The sequence below is a fragment of the Nicotiana tomentosiformis genome, chromosome 9 (assembly GCF_000390325.3).
Source record: "Nicotiana tomentosiformis chromosome 9, ASM39032v3, whole genome shotgun sequence".
Classification (NCBI taxonomy): Eukaryota; Viridiplantae; Streptophyta; class Magnoliopsida; order Solanales; family Solanaceae; genus Nicotiana; species Nicotiana tomentosiformis.
In genome coordinates, this window is record NC_090820.1 from 2,774,107 (window position 1) to 2,793,355 (window position 19,249).

The 19,249-nt window shown below is 36.6% G+C and overlaps 2 protein-coding genes and 1 pseudogene across 11 annotated transcripts in view; all 3 read left to right on the plus strand.

The window, feature by feature from the left end:
- LOC104086214 (putative late blight resistance protein homolog R1B-16) overlaps positions 1-15,779 on the plus strand; it is a 31,308-nt gene extending 15,529 nt beyond the window's left edge. The window contains exons 1-8 of one of the 8 annotated variants that reach the window (XM_070186049.1): positions 8,977-9,143; positions 9,382-9,446; positions 10,433-12,702; positions 12,781-12,846; positions 13,557-13,799; positions 14,678-14,742; positions 14,871-15,008; positions 15,253-15,779. In XM_070186049.1, the coding sequence (XP_070042150.1) occupies positions 9,437-9,446; positions 10,433-12,702; positions 12,781-12,846; positions 13,557-13,625 (2,415 nt within the window). In that variant the 5' untranslated portion in view covers positions 8,977-9,143; positions 9,382-9,436 and the 3' untranslated portion in view covers positions 13,626-13,799; positions 14,678-14,742; positions 14,871-15,008; positions 15,253-15,779. Of the gene's footprint in view, positions 1-8,976; positions 9,144-9,381; positions 9,503-10,421; positions 12,703-12,780; positions 12,847-12,965; positions 14,743-14,870; positions 15,009-15,252 lie in introns of those variants that run through there. The other 7 variants (XM_070186048.1, XM_070186053.1, XM_070186050.1 and 4 more) reach the window with 7 other exon arrangements.
- The window catches only part of LOC104086216 (putative late blight resistance protein homolog R1A-3), a 59,966-nt gene that overhangs the window by 4,497 nt on the left and 36,220 nt on the right, over positions 1-19,249 (plus strand). Inside the window, exons 3-4 of one of the 3 annotated variants that reach the window (XM_070186046.1) lie at positions 7-64; positions 666-905. The exons of 1 other annotated variant lie outside the window; for it this stretch is intronic. In XM_070186046.1, coding sequence (XP_070042147.1) covers positions 7-39 — 33 coding nt within the window. In that variant the 3' untranslated portion in view covers positions 40-64; positions 666-905. Of the gene's footprint in view, positions 1-6; positions 518-665; positions 906-19,249 lie in introns of those variants that run through there. One more of the 3 variants, XM_070186045.1, reaches the window with a different exon arrangement.
- LOC104099122 (putative late blight resistance protein homolog R1A-3) overlaps positions 3,834-19,249 on the plus strand; it is a 54,736-nt pseudogene continuing 39,320 nt past the window's right edge.

Here is a 19,249-nt window from a genome sequence, read left to right on the forward strand (position 1 = left end):
ATACAGGATGTTTATGGAAATCTCCGAAAGATGTGGTAAAGCACATGCTTGTCACAAAAATATGGTACTCTTTTAGTCTTTTCTTGTTCCTTCTTTTTTCTTTATTAGATGCTCGCTTTCCCTTAGTAGCTCCATGTCGATCTCAAACTAATGAGGATGTGTTTGAATTTGACAAGAGGGGTAGAGGGAGGCCTAAGAAGTATTGGGGTGAGGTGATTAGGCAGCACTTGGCTTTGTTCTATCTTACCGAGGACATGACCCTCGATAGAAAGGTGTGGAGGTTGAAAATTAGGGTGGTGGGTTGATAGATAGTCTAGAGTTTTGCCTTGTCTTACCAGTAGTAGTAGTACTAGTCGGGTACCTTCGTACTCCTAGTCCCTTGTTTCTATACGGTATGCCAGTATTAGCAATAGGATTGACACTATTCTTGTAGTTTCATATCCTGGATCTCTGTCATTATTCGTTGTACTATTTGCTTACACTGTCTTATTACATTGTTGTTGCTATTGTTTCTTTATTGCTCCATTTTTTACGTTCTTTAGCCGAGGGTCTTTCGAAAACAACTTCTCTACCTTCAGAGGTAGGGCTAAGGTCTGCGTACACACTACCCTCCCCAGACCCTACTTGTGAGACTCCACTAGGTTGTTTTTATTGTAATTGATTAGACAACTACAGCTTAAGCACAGATAGAGTAAGTGGAGTTCTTTCTTTGCAAATTGTTGTAGCCATGCTCATGTTGGAGTATATCATGCTGCTAGCCAAAGCGCACATCCTTTTATATTGTGACACTACTATTGATTGCTAAGGTTTTTTTTTATTTTTAAAAATTTATTGTTAAACATAGATTCATGTCTACTGGGAAGAATTTGTTCATTTTCCTCTTTTTTCTGTATGTTTAGATGTTTGAATAATGTAATCTCATTGACAATGGATGCACAAACCATATGTCATGTGTAGCATCGCAAGTATATTTATTTTTATCGACTTCATTACACCTGAAACTTACTATAGCGTAGATATCATCAGTGGCGAAGCCAGAAATTTATCTCAGGGTGTTCAAACTTGAAAGAAGTGAAAAAACAATTCCGACAAAGGATGTTCAAACTTGAAAGAAGTGAAAAAAAATTTTCTGACAAAGGGTGTTCAGTATATGTCATATATCTCTAAAATCTAATATTTTACCTATATACGCAGTGTAATTTTTCGACGAAGGGTGGTCAGTTGATCACTCTTATGACAATGTAGCTTCGCCCATGGATGTCATGCGTAGCATCGCGCATATATTTATATAATGCAAATACTGTAGCGAAAGATCGTGGGTTAATTAGCACACAATCACACACAAAGCAAATAGAAAAGAAAAAATAACACATGAATTGAATGAAGTTCGCCTGAGCTTAGTCCACGGGCAGAAGCAAAGAGAAGAAGTGTAAAATATAAGAATCCCTACCTACAACCAAGTAGTCTTAAAACTATAAGAGAATGATTTTTCCAATCCCAGAAGGACAATATGTTTTTCTTTCCCAAATCTATTAGAAAAGTAATTTTCCAAACAATAAGATAAATTTTCAAAAATTACAAAGAAATAGTTCAAGCCATAAATAACTATTATGGGTATATTTTTCCTAAGTAGAAATTCACTAGACTTTAGATTAGATGTGTCTTTGTCTCAATTTATGCATCCCTTTTGCTCTCCAGCTGTACTTTTTATCCTTTTCTTAGCTTTGCAACCCCTATGCTTTTTACCACTTTTCTTCGATATTTTTGTAAGTTCCACATCGAAAGAACAAGAAAAAATCAATTTACGTATAAGGTATTGATAACTTTTAATAGCATGAGTTTTTTTAGGGAAAACTGTTCGAACTTGACCCAAAACGAATAATATCACATCATGTTGAAAGTATCTTATGAAAATTGCGGAGTGCTGAATTGGAACATAACAACTGATATCATAGTCATAGCCAATAATTTAGCGGGAGAAGTATGAAAAATTGGAACATAACAACTGATATCATAGTCATAGCCAATAATTTAGCGGGAGAAGTATGAAAATTGCGGAGTGCTGAATTGGAACATAACAGCTGATATCATAATCATAGCCAATAATTGGAAATTGCAGAGTGATGAATTGGAACATAACTTAGTGCCTTTGCCCGTCTAAACTAGAAAAGCTAGCATCGGTTAACGTTGATGGCACACAGTTAATTATTGGCTTAGTGTCTTTGACAGTCTAAACTAGAAGAAGCTAGCATCGGTTAACGTGGATGTCATACAGTTAATCTTCAAAATATTCTACTTATAAGTTGTTTAGATCTTTCTTAGTCGTGTGAGATGTTTTTGAAAAACTATACAAGATTGGTCCAAAGTAGATAAATATCGCACATTATTAAGAGTATCTTTAGTGCTGTTTTAGCCAAACAACTTTGTTCTCTCTCCTTCAAAATATATTTACTTCTTCACTTTCGTGAATCTTTCAATTTAATTTTTGATTGCGGTTGCTTTTAATACTCATATCCTTCGATGTGAAAGAGCAAAACAAAGTTCTGCATATCACATGGATGGATTCCATTATTGCTTGGCAAGTCCTGTCATGGATCCCATTTTCCCGTCTAAAGAACCAAAGGGTTATTCCTTTAGTGGCACATTTTTTTAGTATATGCTAAAAATAATATATTTTTATACTTCAAAATAATTTAATAATATAACTATATTTAGACCACAAAGTTTCAAACAAACACCGCCACATAAATTAGGAGGTAAGAAGTTGTGTATCTATTTATATAACATACAAAAATGTATATATATATATATATATATATAATTCGGCTATTATACAGTGTCATTTTCCCATTTTACTTTCCAAATTCAAATTAATTGAGTTCCGGACTGAAAAAATCCAAAAGGATAATGATATAATTCAGAGCTCATATATAATCGGTTGGACCACACTTTATTTTCAAATTCCTTTACTCATCCACTCAACCTAATATATATCTTGAGAGTGTGTGTAACTATTATCCCTTCCTCCTCCTCCTACATCAACTTTTACTTTTTATAGGTATGTCAATAAACTTTTTCTAAGAACACTTAAACGTTATTATATATACTGAAAATTCTTGGCCATATGTAGATTTGAAAATTTTCATCATTTATTTGTTGATATGATCATTTTTGTGATTTCTTTTATTTACTCTTGAATCTTTTAAGTTTTAATTTTAATGATCATCCCTTGTGCTTCCTCTTAGGATATATTGTATCAGAAATTGGAGTTACAAAAGAAGACAAAAGCATACTTGATTGATTGTAAGACTTGGAACTGAACTTGTGTTAAACTTATCTTCTTTTGCAAATCTCTAAATTGGTTTCATTTGCAATCTACAAGTCAAGTTCTTATATTGCTAGAACAGCTACATGAATCCATTTAGCTTTTGTCTTAATAACTACTGCTCCCTCCATCTCAAACTATGTGACAATGTTTGACTGAGCATAGAGTTGAAAGAAAAAACTTTTGAAACTTATGGTTTAAAATAAAACGTATATATTTATGTAATAAATCATCTTGTTACTAGTTACTTATCTTCTCGGAGCCTTGGAGCAACTTTCAAGTGGTTTTCTTGTGACCTATAGGTCACGGATTCGAGTCATGGATACTTGCAGTAGGTTGGGCTGCCTATATCACACCCCTTGGGTACAGCCTTTCCCCGTACCCTGTATGCACGCGGGATGCTTTGTGCACTTTTTTTTACATAGTTACTTACCTTCTCAAAAGAAAAAATATGAAAGAAGGGATGTTCGTATAATATATTTGATATCGCAAAAGAGATATGTGCAATATGTCAAAACCTATGGGAAGTTTGTGAAAATTTTCATAATAAAAAATGTGCAGAATGTGTATAATCTTTCACAAGCATTATAGCTTATGATAGTAGTATTAAAAGACATTAATAAAATTTCTCTCTTAGTGAAGATTAATATGACAAGAGTTTGGTGAACTTGCAGGGATTTTCTACTTTTTAATTTATATGCGCGGAAGATGGCGCATAATGACATTGAGGATATGTTAGATCACCTGAGAAGGATTAAGAGTAGAGGTGATTTGAATGTTGTCAAGATTGAGACACTTGAAATGGAGCTAAGATTTTTGAGAACCTTTATCAAGTACCCTCATGCTCTTTTACCTGATTCCTTAAAAGAAATCAGAAAGAAGGCCAAATTGATTGTGGAAATGCTTCACTCGGTTTTTGGTGGAATTTCAGGTGAATACAAAACTAGTCTTAATGTGGAAAGGCTAGTATCAGAGTTGCAGGAATTCAGTGAAGATAACGGTACCAGTTTAATATACAACTTTGAGTTGAATGATTCGTATATGTTGGAATATATGGATTACCTTGACCAGAATCTAAATGATGCACCGAGGTACTTGGTTCGATCTGTCACTTTTTTCGCGGAAAAAATCAATATCCTGCAGAAGACAGATAGATACTTAAGGCAAGTCAAAGTCATTCAAAACAAAATAAGGTTTATAAGATACTTATATGGTGCAGAGATAAATGGTTATGTCGACCGTGATAAGTTGGAAGGTATGCAGGCCCGAATACAGTTCATGGCTGACAATGTGCGACAGTTCTGTCTTGCTCTTTGGATTAAAGTGGATGGAGATGATACATCTGATATCGAGAGTAAGCCTCCTTATCTACTATGCTTGGTTGTGATAGTGGAGCTGGAAATGAAAAAGATTTTTCTCTGTGAACTAAAGGCGTCAAAGTTTACCCAATCAAGAATTTTGAAGGACAAGAAATTACCAAAAGGATTTTCATATCAACTCCACTGTCTTCTGGTGTATCTTAGAGATAAAAAGCTTGATAACTTCCCCACTATTGTCTCTGCTCGAAACATTGATGTGGCAATAGAGTTCTTGTTAGTTTTTCTCGGCGATATACCAAATCATGTTATTAATGGTAATAGGTTGAATGAAGTCTTAGAAAAGGTTGGAGTGCTTGTGGGAGACATACTTGGTGTAATTCAAATGCAGCTTCTTTCAAGATCGACAATCAAAGATGATGCGAGCAAGATTGATCTTGGCACGATACAGATATTGGAGAAAATAGAAGATCTAAAGGCACAAGTGGAAGTGAGGTATTACAAATCCTTAATATTCAGACCATCTCAGTTTCCCACAGCTGGTGGATTGAGCTTTCTTGATTCTCTCCTGAGGAAATTGAATGAGATGTTGAAATTTGAATCAGGTTTAGATTTCATGTTGAAGCCTCATATTGTCATTTTAGAGAAAGAGCTCTCATATCTAACATTTGTTTTCAGAGATGTTGCAAACGTGCAGCATGAACATGAAATTCTTAAAGATCTTCAGAGGCGTACTATCAATTTTGCATACGAAGCTGAAGTTTCCATTGACTCTATTCTTGCTCAGTGTAATGCTCTTTTGTATCTTTTTTGCTCACTTCCTACAATCTTAAAAGAGATCGAGCATATTAGTGTGGAGGTGACCATGATGTGGTCGGAGAATCTTGCTCTTAAGCCCTACTCTATGGTAGAGCCATCTAAACATATGCCAACTCAACATAGCAATCTTATCAATGATGAGGAGATAGTTGGTTTTGAGAATGACACGAAAAGAATAATTCGGTATCTGACACGAGGGACAAATGAGCTAGATGTCATCCCAATTGTTGGGATGGGGGGACAAGGTAAAACAACTTATGCTAGAAAGTTGTACAATAATGACATCATTGTTTATCATTTTGATGTTCGAGCATGGTGCGTCATTTCCCAAACATATAGCCGGAGAGAGCTATTACAAGAGATTTTCAATCAAGTTACCGGTTCCAAGGACAAGGTAGATGAGGTTGACTAGCTGACATGTTGAGGAAAATCTTAATAGGAAAGAGATATATCATTGTCTTGGATGATATGTGAGATTGTATGGCATGGGATGACTTAAGACTTTGTTTCCCTGATGTTGTAAATAGAAGCAAAATTGTAGTAACAACTCGTCTTGAGAAAGTGGGTGAACATGTCAAGCGCCATACTGATCTTTATTTCCTTCCATTCCTCACACCCGAAGAGAGTAGGGAATTGTTGCAGAAAAAAGTGTTTCAAAACGAAGCTTGCCCACCCGAACTACACGATGTGAGTCTAGATGTTGTAAGAAGATGCAAAGGGTTGCCCCTAGTGGTTGTCTTGGTAGCTGGAATAATCAAAAAGAAGAAAATGGAAAGATCTTGGTGGCATGAGGTTAAAAAAGCTCTATTTTCCTATCTTGACCGTGAGTCTGAAGACTATAGTCGGGCAACTATGCAGTTAAGTTATGATAACTTACCCGACTATTTAAGACCTTGCCTTCTCTACATGGGGATGTTTCCAGAGGACGCAAGAATTCCAGTGTCTAAATTGATAAGTTTATGGATCGCGGAAGGTTTCTTGCAGAACATTGAATCTGGGAGATTATTGGAAGAGACAGCTGAGGGTTACTTGATGGATCTCATTAGCAGTAACGTTGTAATGGTTTCAAAGAGAAGATATAATGGTAAAGTTAAATACTGCCAGGTTCATGATGTAGTGCTTCACTTTTGCTTGGAGAGGAGTAGACAAGAAAAGTTTATGTTGGCAGTGAGGGGGAACATTCAACCTTCCGATTTGAAGGAAAGTCGAGTGAGCTTCAGTTTCAGTAATGAGCTTTCCAAGTTTACATCCAAAAAGTGGAAGCCTTTCCACCAACACTTGAGGTCACTGACAACCAGCAATAGAGGAGAATCTTCATATTGGAATCCCTTCAGTCAGGTTATTAATTTGATGAGGCTTCTTAAGGTCTTGGATTTGAGTTCCCATAAATTGGGTCATTTGTCGTTAGCTACGTTGAAACCACTAATTCACCTCAAGTATGTCGTACTTTTCATAGATAAATTCGACTTTCATGGAAAATCACATCTGCCCCATCTAGAAACTTTAATTCTCAAGTGTTTAATGCGTACACGGTTATCAGCGAATTTTTGGAAAATGAAAAAATTAAGGCATGTAGAGTTTACTAAAGCTTGTTTTTTTTTTGGGGGGAAAGCAGATCTTTGAAGAATCCTCTAAGTTGGAAAATTTGAGGATATTAAGGGGTGTTGAATTTACACTATTCTGATTGCTTGAATGTATTAGTACAGAGGTGTCCTAATCTTCAAGAACTTGAAATCTATTTTTTGAGAAATGATTCTGATGAAGAAAAGATTTGTCCCAAATTGGAGAGTCTTACCCAGCTTCAATCACTTCGCCTTTTCTTTGACTTGTTCCCTGTTGTACCCAAGTTACAGTTGCCTTCAAATATAAAGAAATTGTTACTATGCGGGACTCGGATAGAAAGCACGATTTTCTTCATTGCGGGACTATTAAGTCTGGAGTATCTCGAATTAAGGGATCCGTATTTTATTCATTCCGGGGAGTGGTGCCTTGGAGATATCACGTTCCCTAAACTTAGAGTGTTGAAACTTGTGAACTTAGGTATCTCAAGGTGGAATGCGTCCGAGGAATCTTTTCCCCAGCTTGAAACACTTGTTATAAAAATGTCCAGGTATCTCGAGGAGATCCCCCATAGCTTTGCAGATATTCCAACACTGAAACAGATTGAGTTGATGTGGTGCAGCCACAATAAATGTTTTAGTTGTCTTAATGTGCATCTAATGTGCAAACAATATGTTCAATACAGGAAATTTAATGGATGTTTTTGGCAGCTGTGCTTGTCACAATAACATGGTATAGCTTTCAGTTTTTTTCTTGTTCCTTCCCCCCCCCCCCCCCCCCACAACCATATATTAGATGTTTACTTTCTCTTAATTTCGATCTCAGATTAACAAGGATGTGTTGAATTTGACAATTGCTTAGGCAACTGCAGCAAAAAGCACAGACAGAGTGGACGGAGTTCTTTCTTAGCTAATTGTTGTAGTCATACTCTCATACTAGGGTCTATTATGCAGCTCGGAAAACCCCCGTCTCCTTATACTGTTGCATTACTACTGATTACTAAGTCTGTTTTGATTGATCGATTGAAAAGCATACGCTCTTTTTTCTGTATGTTTCTAATGATTGTAGAACAATATCATATGGTCTTCCACTTTTATGTCTTTTTTGCTTTTGTAGTTTGGTGATTGTTTCCCCTTCAATTTCTATAATCCCTTCATCTTACACCTTCTATGAGGATGGTGAGGTATCCAGCCTATACAAAAAATTGTAAGCGTAAGAGTAAGCCTACCAAGGTGAATTAAAAGATGATACTTCCTGTTCAAAAGCTGATTTGATCAGTATATTCAAAGGTTTTGATAGGCGCAAGGCCTTTGATTTAGGCCGTAATTCCCGATACCGAATGATTATTTAGAGGAAATCATTGATTTATGCAATTAAAAAATGAACGTTAAAAAATGCACGTTCTGGGACTCGAAACTACGGCAGGATACTATTCTACTACTAGACTATTGGTACATTTTGGTTTATGACTTTCTTTTAATTTATTTGTACTCTTTAATTACATTTTCGCACAAAAATAACCGACCGATTTCGGTCGGTTTTATTAAAAATATAAAATTACCGACCGAAGTCGGTCGGTTTTTTAAAATAACTTAATAAAATAACCGATCGATTTCGGTCGGTTTTTTGAATAATAATTTTAATTTATTTTATATGAAACACCGACCAATTTCTGTCGGTTTCTTAAAAAATAAATTTCGTGGGATGCTAAAATAGTTTCCCATATTTTTGCGCCAAAAACAAACCGACCGAAGTCGGTCCGTTTCGTAACCAAAAATTAAAAAATAATATTTTAACAAACCAACCGAAGTCGGTCAGTTTTTTGATTTTTTAACCGACCGAAGTCGGTCAGTTGGCCGCAGTCGATTTTGGACGAATTTCTAGACGTCGTCTTCCACTAAAACAACCAATAAAAATGAAAGTCAAGCGGCTGTTACAACAACCACTACTCCATTAATTAATTAAGCAATAATTGCTATTTAACTACCATTAATTAATCAATAACGCAATAATTCAGAGCTCCTTTCAGTCTGTTTGTGTCATTAAAAACTCGAATTATGGTTTGATCTCTTCAATTATCATCTCAGAGCACCTTGTGGCAAATTCTATTCATGATCATCGAGGTAACTTTTAATTTGCTGTTCCATAATTAATTTTCATTGTTTCTAAGGTTCTTAGAAAATTTTCAATGTTATATGGTGATGTTAATCTTTGCTAATTAGACAAGTCCTTGATAATTTGGTTGACCCGATCATTTCTACCACCTTTATAAATTATTCTTTTATCACCATAAATATATATATTTTAAGCTTTTAATTATAATTGTAAAGTTTAATTATTATCTTTTTCGCTCATTTTTAGGATTAGATCAGATATTGAAGATACAAAAAAACAGGTGAAAGAAGATAAAAGCAGGATGATTGATTGTTACACTTGAGCAGACTTCTTTCTCAAATCTCTAAGTTGGTTTCACTTGATATCTGTAAGTTCTTCAATTGCTTGTAACAACTACATGAATCCCTTTTGCTTTTTTCCTACCTTGATAACAATTACTATAAAATGTCTTAGTTTTGAAAATGATTTTTTTCCTTCAATTTGATATATATCAGACTAGCCAGAGAACATTGGACCCAAAGTATAACAAAGGGTATATTTAAACATTTTCTCATAGTACACCCTAGCTCCACCTTGGACAAACTTAACAAAAGAAGGGTATATTTTAACCAATAGTATTACGACAGAGGTATATTTGGACTCAAAGTATAACAAAGGGTATATTTAAACCTTTTCTCATAGTACATGAATATATTTTGCCCTTTTTTTTGGGGGGGGGGGGGGGAGGGGGGGAGGGGGGTTGAAAGGAGTTCGGGGGAGTGGGGAAAGGAGGTAGGGGCATTGTGTAAATAATGGTTTTTGAGGCTTTTAAAATATGTGTCATTAGCAATAATTTTAAAAGAGTCACTTATAGCAAATATTTGAAACTAGAATCACTTTTTCATAAATGTGACGAATGTGTATAATCTTTCAGAAGCTTTATAGTCTCATAGTAGTATTGCTAGACATGAATAAAAACTAGTCCCGTCGTTTCAATTTATGTGAACTTATTTGATTGAATACAAAGTTTAATAAAAAAAAAAGGAAGACTTTAGGAATTCACGGTCTTAAATATGTCATAATATTTGTGTTGCTATAAGGCTTTGAAACTTGTGGTTCCAACTTTCAGATATGTTATAACATTTGTGTGACTATGAATATTTTTCATTAAGGAAGTCGAAGTTGAACTATTTTCAAATTTAGAAAAAAGATCATTCTTTTTTAAACGGATTAAAAAGAAAATAGGTTCACATAAACTGGAACAAAGGAAATACTTCTTAGTCAAAATTAATATGACAAGAGTTTAGTGAACTTGCAGGTGTTTTCTACTTTATCTACGGAAGATGTCTGACAAGAGTTTGGAGATTTAGACCCTGCTTGGTGGCTGAGCCATCTAAACATCTGCAAAATCGACATAGCGACCCTATGAATGATGAGGAGATAGTTGGTTTTGAGAATGACGCTGAAAGAATTATTAAGTGTCTGAATGAAGGAAAAAAGGAGCTAGACGTCATCCCAATTGTTGGGATGGCTGGACAAGGTAAAACAACTTTTGCTAGAAAGTTGTATAACAATGATAACATTGTTTACCATTTTGATGTTCGAGCATGGTGCATCATTTCCCAAACATATAATCGACAAGAGTTATTACAAGAGATTTTCAATCAAGTTACCGGTTCCAAGGGCAAGGTAGATGAGGTTGGCGAACTTGCTGACATGTTGAGGAAAAGATTAATTGGCAGGAGATATCTGATTGTCTTGGATGATATGTGGGATATTAAAGCGTGGGAAGATTTAAGATTATCTTTCCCAAATGGTGACACAGGAAGTAGAATAATAGTAACAACACGACTTGAGGAAGTAGGCAAGCAGGTCAAGCACGATACCGATCCTTATTCTCTCCCATTCCTCACACGCGATGAGAGTCTAAAGTTGTTGCAGAAAAAAGTGTTTCAAAAGGAAGCTTGCCCACATGAACTACAAGATGTCAGCCTAGCAGTTGCAAAAAGATGCAAAGGACTGCCTCTAGTGATTATCTTGGTAGCTGGAATAATCAAAAGGAAGAAAATGGAAGAATCTTGGTGGCATGAGGTTAAAAATGCTCTACTTTCGTATCTAGGTGAGGCTGAAGGATATAGTCTTTCGACTATGCAGTTAAGTTATGATAATTTACCCGATTCTTTAAAACCTTGCCTCCTTTATATGGGGATGTTTCCTGAGGACGCGAGAATTCCAGTTTCTAAATTGATAAGTTTATGGATAGCGGAAGGCTTCATGCAGAACATTGAGTCGGAGAGATTAATGGAAGAGGCAGCTGAAGGTTACTTGATGGATCTCATTAGCAGTAATGTGGTGATAGTTGAGAGCAGAAAATACAACGGTAAAGTCAAATACTGCCAGGTTCATGATGTCGTACTTCACTTTTGCTTGGAGAAAAGCAGAGAAGAAAAATTTATGTTTGCAGTGAAGGGGAATTATAGCGACTTTCAACCTTCCGGTTGGAAGGAAACTCGACTGAGCATCAAATTAACTAAAGAGCTTTCCAAGATTGAATTGCTCACAGCGGAGCCTTTCCATCAACATTTAAGGTCACTGATAACAAATGATGGAGGGGAATATTCAGTATGGAACCCCATCCCTCATATTAGTAAATTGGGATTTCTTAAGGTGTTGGATTTGAGTTCTCAAGAAGTGGTTCCTTTGTCGTCAGCTACACTGCATCCACTAATTTGTCTAAAGTACCTCGCAGTTAGGACAGATCAATTTGATTTCCATCCGGAATCACATCTACGCCATCTTGAAACTTTAATTGTTCTTGCTTCCAAGAGGGTAGTGTTACCTCCGATTTTTTGGAAAATGGAAAAATTAAGGCATGTTTATATTGGTGGTGTTGTTTTTGATTTGGAAAACAATAAGCAAGGGATCTTTGAAGAATCCTCTAAATTGGAAAATTTGAGGATATTAAGGCATGTTCGTTATCCAATTAACGATGGTGAATGCATGGATGTCTTATTACGGAGGTGTCCTAACGTTCAAAAACTTTGGCTCACTATCTCTAGCAGTGAACTTCCCAAAGAGATTTGTACTTTCAGTCCCAAACTAGAGAGTCTTACTCAGCTGCAATTACTTGACCTTTTCTTTGAGGGTAGGAGATTTAGTATACCTGAGTTACATTTTCCTTCAAACCTAAAGAAGTTGAAACTTGAAGGGCCTCATATAGTAAGCGCAGCTCCCTTGATTGCGGGACTACCAAATCTAGAGTATCTCCAATTACAGGATTGGGGAACTAAGTCGGAAGAGTGGAGCCTCAAAGATATCAAGTTCAATAAACTTAAGTTGTTGAAACTGGTGTTGTTAGGTATCTCAAGGTTGGATGACCCAGAGGAATCTTTTCCTAAGCTTGAAACGCTTGTTATAAGAATGTGTCACAATCTTGAGGAGATTCCCCCTAGCTTTGCAGATATTGAAACATTGAAACGGATTAAGTTGATTGGGCGCAGGCCACAAACTCTGCAGCCTTCAGCTGTGAAACTTAAGGAAGACATCGAAGAGATTGAAGGATGCAACCGTCTTAACCTCATTATGGACGTAAGTAGAAACAAACTCCTACGTGTTGTTTTTGAATATCAACGTGCATCTAATGTACAAACAATATGTTCGATACAGGTTTGGATCAGTAAGCACCATAGCCGGCAGCTACGACTTCAAGCACAAGCTCCTCTACTGAACATGGTATTGTTTTAGTTTTTTCTTGTTCCTTCTTTTTTTTAATTAAATTAGATGCTTGCTTTCTCTAATTTCTCCATGTTGTCATGCTAACGAGGATGTTTTTGAATTTGAAAACTGCTTAGACAACTGCAGCGAAAACACAAGCAGAGTAGATGGAGTACTTAGCTATTATGCAGCTAGCAAAAATCCACATTTTCTTTTATTGTAACACCACTACAGATTGCTAAGTTTGTTTTGATTGATCAACTAGGAGTCATGCCTACTGGGAAGAAAAATTAGGCTTCGTCAGATGTTCTGTAAACATAGATTTTATTTTGAATTAACAACATTAGTTTCTATAAGATGGTGCCTTGACCTGAAATTAGTGACTTTTCAAACTTGAAAAATCAAGGGGAGCCTTGGCGTAACGGGTAAAGTTGCTGCCATATGACCAGGAGGTCACGGGTTCAAGCCGTGGAAACTGCCTCTTGTAGAAATGCAGGGTAAGGCTGCGTACAATAGACCCTTGTGGTCCGGCCCTTCTCCAGACACCCCGCATAGCGAGACGTTAGTGCACTGGGCTGCTCCTTAGGTTGTTTGAGTAGATCCAATTTTGATTCACTTGTATATATAACCCCTGCCCTGGCTGCTTAACTCAACATTAGACTTCAAATTTAGAATCATCAGATTGTCTTTGTCCATCAGCTCATTAGTTTGCTAATTGGCACTTGTAGTGTTGCTATTATCAGAAGCAGCTAGCTGGCAAGTGGCAAGTCCTTGTAGAAATTCTCCTTCCTCTTTGAAGTTGGTTTCATATCTGCAATTGAACTTAGTTTTAGCTTAATTGAAATTCATCCACCTCAGTGTTATCAAAGGCGTGCTTAAAGTACACTTAAGCCCTGAAGCGAGGCTCAAAATATGTTGAGCTCTTCACCTCGCTAACCGTGCGCTCCAGGTGTTGTTGTCAAGGCTCTAAGGTATACTTTTCCTTGTCAATGATCGTAATCCTGAAGAGGTAATACTAAACAATTGATATTTCACTTCATCATAAATTTTCTTTAATTTCTTTGTCCATATATTTGGTATTCATGCTTATAGGGATTACACATACATATTTGTAGTTTTTCTCCATTTGCGTCTTTTTTCATTGAAGCCCACACTTTATTTGCGCTTTGCGCCTAAAGCCCCAACAAACCTTAGAGCTTTTTTGCGCTTTTCGCTTTTGATACCACTTATCCACCTGCTGAAATTCACCAAGTCATAAAGTTGCTTATTGTCCTGAGTAAATGATGAGCAGCTGGCAATAGTACCTTTTTCGGACGAGATACAAATTGACAAAGCAGAGACAACTGCGGCGAAACATACAAGATGAACAAATTTGATAACTACAAGATAATGACAAGATAAGCCTTTCTTAGAACAAAACAATCTTAAGCATAGGCATCAGGTTTTAGTAGGAGATAGTCTTCAACGGCTTTGTTTATAGCCAAGACCTTCTCCATTCCTGCCTTGATTTCCTCTTCCTTGAGCTTGAAGTCTCCTACATTAGAGATTGAACCGCCATCAGCTGACTGCTCAAACTTCACGTCTTATTTGTTTTCTCAAGGTTGTTAAACAAGGCAACATCTTCGATCAATGTGCATTTGTACGTGTACATCTCCTCGTTAAGCTCATCAACACAACACTTTATGGACTTAAAATTGCTACATACGCACACAAAACTTGGAAAAAAAACCAGAGTTATCATTTTATCTTCATAAATGTTACTTATCTACTAAGCACAACTCAAGAAAATCCAACTCAGTATTCAGAAAACAACCAAACTTCTACTCAACATAAAGTTTTCGTATTTTAGTGATCAGTAAAGGAGATCAAGAAAACAAATGTCAAGCATTGTGGGGCAAGTCATTCGTTGCAAAGGTATGACATTTGCTTCACTCGATTTCTTATACATAATGTAAACTTTCTTGGTTTCCTTTTTTTTTTCCTCATTTTCTTTTTGAGAATTTTGGTAGTAATGTTGAGCTAATGATGATGTGTTTTTACAGCTGCTATTGCATGGGGGCCAGGAAAGCCGTTACTGATCAAGGAAGTGGAGATGGCACCTCCAAAAAAAAATGGAAGTTCGTCTTGAGATCCTCTACACTTCCCTCCGCTATACTGATATCTATTTCTGGGAAGCAAAGGTAATAAAAAACTGGTTACAAACTAAAACACTCTCCTACTTTCCAGCAAATACCACAATCTAGGCTGATTTTTTCTCTCAACTCCTTCGGAAATTGTAGGAGCAAAAATCAGTCTTTCCTCACATTCTTCGACATGAAGCATCAGTTTATGTTATTTCAATTGATTGATTCATTGATCGTCTCTAAAACTAAAAAGGTTACTAAATAGATTTTGTTGTTTTATTGGTTTTGTATGGATACTTAGGATTGTGGAGAGGGAGTAACAGAGCTTGCTCTCGGAGACCATGTTATTCATGTGCTCACTGCAAATCAGAAAAAGCAATATGTACAGCCTCTTACGGATTAACAATGACAGGGAAGTAATGATTCGTGTTGGACAACCAAGGTTCTCCGTCAACGGATAGCCCCATATACCATTTTGTTGACTGTGTTGCGAAAATCAACCCTCCTTTCTTCTTTTGACAAAGTCGGTGTTTGTATCCTCGGTTGTGGAATCTCGAGGAGAAACGATGATATTGCTAATCCGTTCTTCGCCTTGGTGCAACTTTGAGTGTAGCTAAACCAGCAAAAAGGTCAAGTGTGGCTACATTTTGACTGGGAGCTGTTGGCCTTGCTGTGAGTCTCCATATTGCAAACAACATTAATGATCTATCTTTTTTCTGTTTTGTTCTTTCCCATATGTTTACTTTAAGGAACTTAAATTTGAGAAGTTCCAGATTCATGATAATGGAAAACAAAATGCAGCAAGCATAAATGAGACTTCAATATATATATATGTATATATGAAATATATCTGGCAATAAAGGATTCAATACATTTGATGCCTCTGTCCAACCAATGAAGTGACAGAGGATCTTTACATTAATTTGATATAATATCATCTTGTTCAATGTCATTAATTTTAATCAAACTGTTGAAACACATATCGGTTGATCAAAGTCCAAGTCAGTTAGGTACATCATAAACTGTTTAAGCAAGAAACTCATTGATATACATCTACAGATCTACTACAATTACTACTACTGCTGCTGCTGCTATTAGAGTTACTATTTCTCTTATACATTGCTACCACTATTGCAATCTCTGGTGCCAGATTTGTAGCCTGTTTGGTCGAGCTTTTAAAATCTACTTATTTTGAGAAGTGATTTTTCAAAAGTACTTTTGGTGAAAATTAGTTTGTGTTTGGCTAATTAATTCGAAAAGCACTTTTGAGCATCAATTAGTGTTTGACCAAACTTTTAAAAAGTGCTTCTAAGTGTATTTTTCTCATAAGTGTTTCAAAAAAATACTTCTGGGGAGAAACTACTTTTTTCTGCTTCTCAGAAAATGCTTCTGCTTCTAATCAAAAACACATTTTTTTCCTTCAAAAGGTTTGGCCAAATAGGCTATTGGTTTGACTAAATCCGCCCGAGAAAGCTGCAGTTTAGAGGGTATCCATTCCCCTCATTGAAGTTGTCATCTTACTACAATAATTTAGGGGGGAAAATACGTAATTGATCCATTTCATTTATAGAATAAAAGAACGGGGATTAAAGCCGGAAAAAGAGGGAGATTACTTCTATTCTACGAATAAGTCTCTACCAATAAGTGCGTAGGTAAACCATGAACTGCAAGATACAGCAACAAAGAAGAAAAACTGTCTTTGTCCCGATGACTTGTGCCTACCTTTTTTTTTCTAACTCCAAGTCACGATTTTATTACCATTCCAATGCAAAAGATACAATTTGAAGAATGAGGTTATAGCCTGGCCTTCTATATGGATTGAGAATTTGACACAGCAAATTCATACAATAAGTCCAGAATTGATGGGATTATCTCCACACCAACATGTCAATTGGTAATGAAGTTAAGAACTCATGGTGGTTCATACACTATGGTACTTGGTCTTCTCTTCTTGACTCGGAATGCTGAAATTTGCCATCTATCTACATTTAGAAGCCCTTTGACCTACCGCGGCAATGTATCAAAATATGTGAAAATATACACTTCCTCTAATTGGTGACTTAGAGAAGCCATCTTGTCCGCAACTTGATTTGCTTCTCTAAAACAATGTCTAATGATTAGACCCTTTTATTCAACCAGCGTTTTTACCTTCATAATGACATTGTTGATTCTCCATGGTGTGGAACACATGCCTTGAATGTAGTTGTGAAGTAGAAAGGAATCAGATTCACAAATAATCAGTCCATATCCTTGTTGAACGCACCATTTTAGGCCAAAAAGAAGGGCCTCTGCTTCTGCTAAGTTACTTGTTCCTTGGCCTATTGGTATAGCATAAGCCATAAGCATTTTACCACAACTGTCTCTAACCACGCCGCCACCTCCACAATTCCCATTAACACAACTATCATCACTGTTTAACTTAACAAAGAGCAAAGGTGGTTTAAGCCACTTAACCTCAGTTATGCACCTTTCAACCAGAGAGTAGTCAAAGAGTTTACATATATCTTCCCAATTATTGTTAATAGTTAGTTTCCCAAAATGAGAGTTAACTAATTGAGCAATGTCAAAAGTGATAAGGCATTTGGATCTTGCCACTGATGGCCTCTCCATTTCGTATTTACTACAACACCTTGACCTCCACAACTCCCATACAACAATAGGAGGCATAATCTGGAAAACAAATGCAGCAACAGAGTTTATGTATTTATGATTCCAATAGTTAGCAAACAGAGTTCTTAAGGGGATGTTCATATGAGCTATTCCAACCATTCCAGCAAAAATTGCCCACACTTGTTGTGCAAACTGCCCATGACAAAATAAGTGTTCACACATTTCCTCGCCTGGGATCATTCTGGGAGAAGGGCAACAACAACATTCAGAGGCTAAGGAAATCCCAAACCTCGTGATACTTTCATCTGTTACGATTTTTCCATGGACAGCTCTCTCAGCCAAGAAATACATCTTAAATGGGACATCTTTATGCCATAACTTAGAGTCAAACGGAGTAGGATCCTTTCTTTGTCTTAATGCATTCCAAGCAGAGGCCACACTGAATTTTCCTGAAGTAGTAATTGTCCAGATTGGAGTATCATCCTCTTCTTGGCCAATTGTGATGTGAACAGAGACTACCAAAGTCTTAACAACTTCAGGAGGTGGAATATGTAAGCAAGACCAGTCCCATACTCCATCCCTATATACTTCATTAACCTTGGTATTATCATACCCGACATCTTCGCCTAAGCTGGAAGACAAAGGACCAAAATTGGTCAAATTATCATACCAAAAGCTGCTATTACATCTCCCAACTCTCCATAAGATGTTCTGCTCTACTTCATATTTCAATTTTCACATAGCCTGCCAATTATGGGATTTGACAGCTATCCATTGACTAATCAGTGGATGATAGATTCTACAATATTTGGCTTTGACAAATTGGGACCATAAGGAGTTTGTAGTTCTCAATCTCCACCATTGCTTTGCTGTGAAGGCTTTGCAGACATCCCCCAACTTTCTAAAATTAGCCCCTCCCTCTTCATACGGAAAACAAAGTTTGGACCATGCAGACCAATGGTATCTGTCGCTAGTCTCTTGCCCAGACCAAAAGAATCTAGCTAAGTACCTCTCAATTGTAGCGATAGTACCCTTAGTTGGATGGACTGCAGCCAATGTATGGACATTCAAGGCCAATAGAACATGCCTGATAAGAACTGCCCTGCCTCCAGAAGAAAGTAGCTTTAAATGCCATCCTTTGATCCTGTTAATTACCTTGCTAACCATCCCTGCAAAGGTAGACAAACTTTTTCTACCAGAATATATAGGACAACCGAAGTAATTGATAGGAAGGGGTTCATGTCTCATCTCTGTTATTTCCTTAATCCTGCGAATGGATCTTTGTGTTGCAGAAGAAGCCAATGAGAAATATGCATTTAGATTTATTGATCTTCTGCCCAAAAACTTGTTCATATGTTGCTAATGTCGCTCGGATCAGCTGAAGAGTAGCTTTCCCACCATTGCAAAATAAAATAGTATCATCGGCAAAGGCGAGATGGTTGATTTGTGGACCATGACTACTCATGTAGAAACCTCTGTACCCTCGGTGCTTCTGGAGTTCATTCAATAATTGGGATAACAATTCAACACTCAAAACAAAAAGAGATGGGGAGAGAGGATCTCATTATCTGAGCCCTCTCCCGGATTTTAAAAATTCGTGCCTACTCCCATTCACAGTTATTGTGTACCAATTGTTTGAAATATATCTATGAATAATGTCAATCCAACTATCAGCAAAACCCAATTTT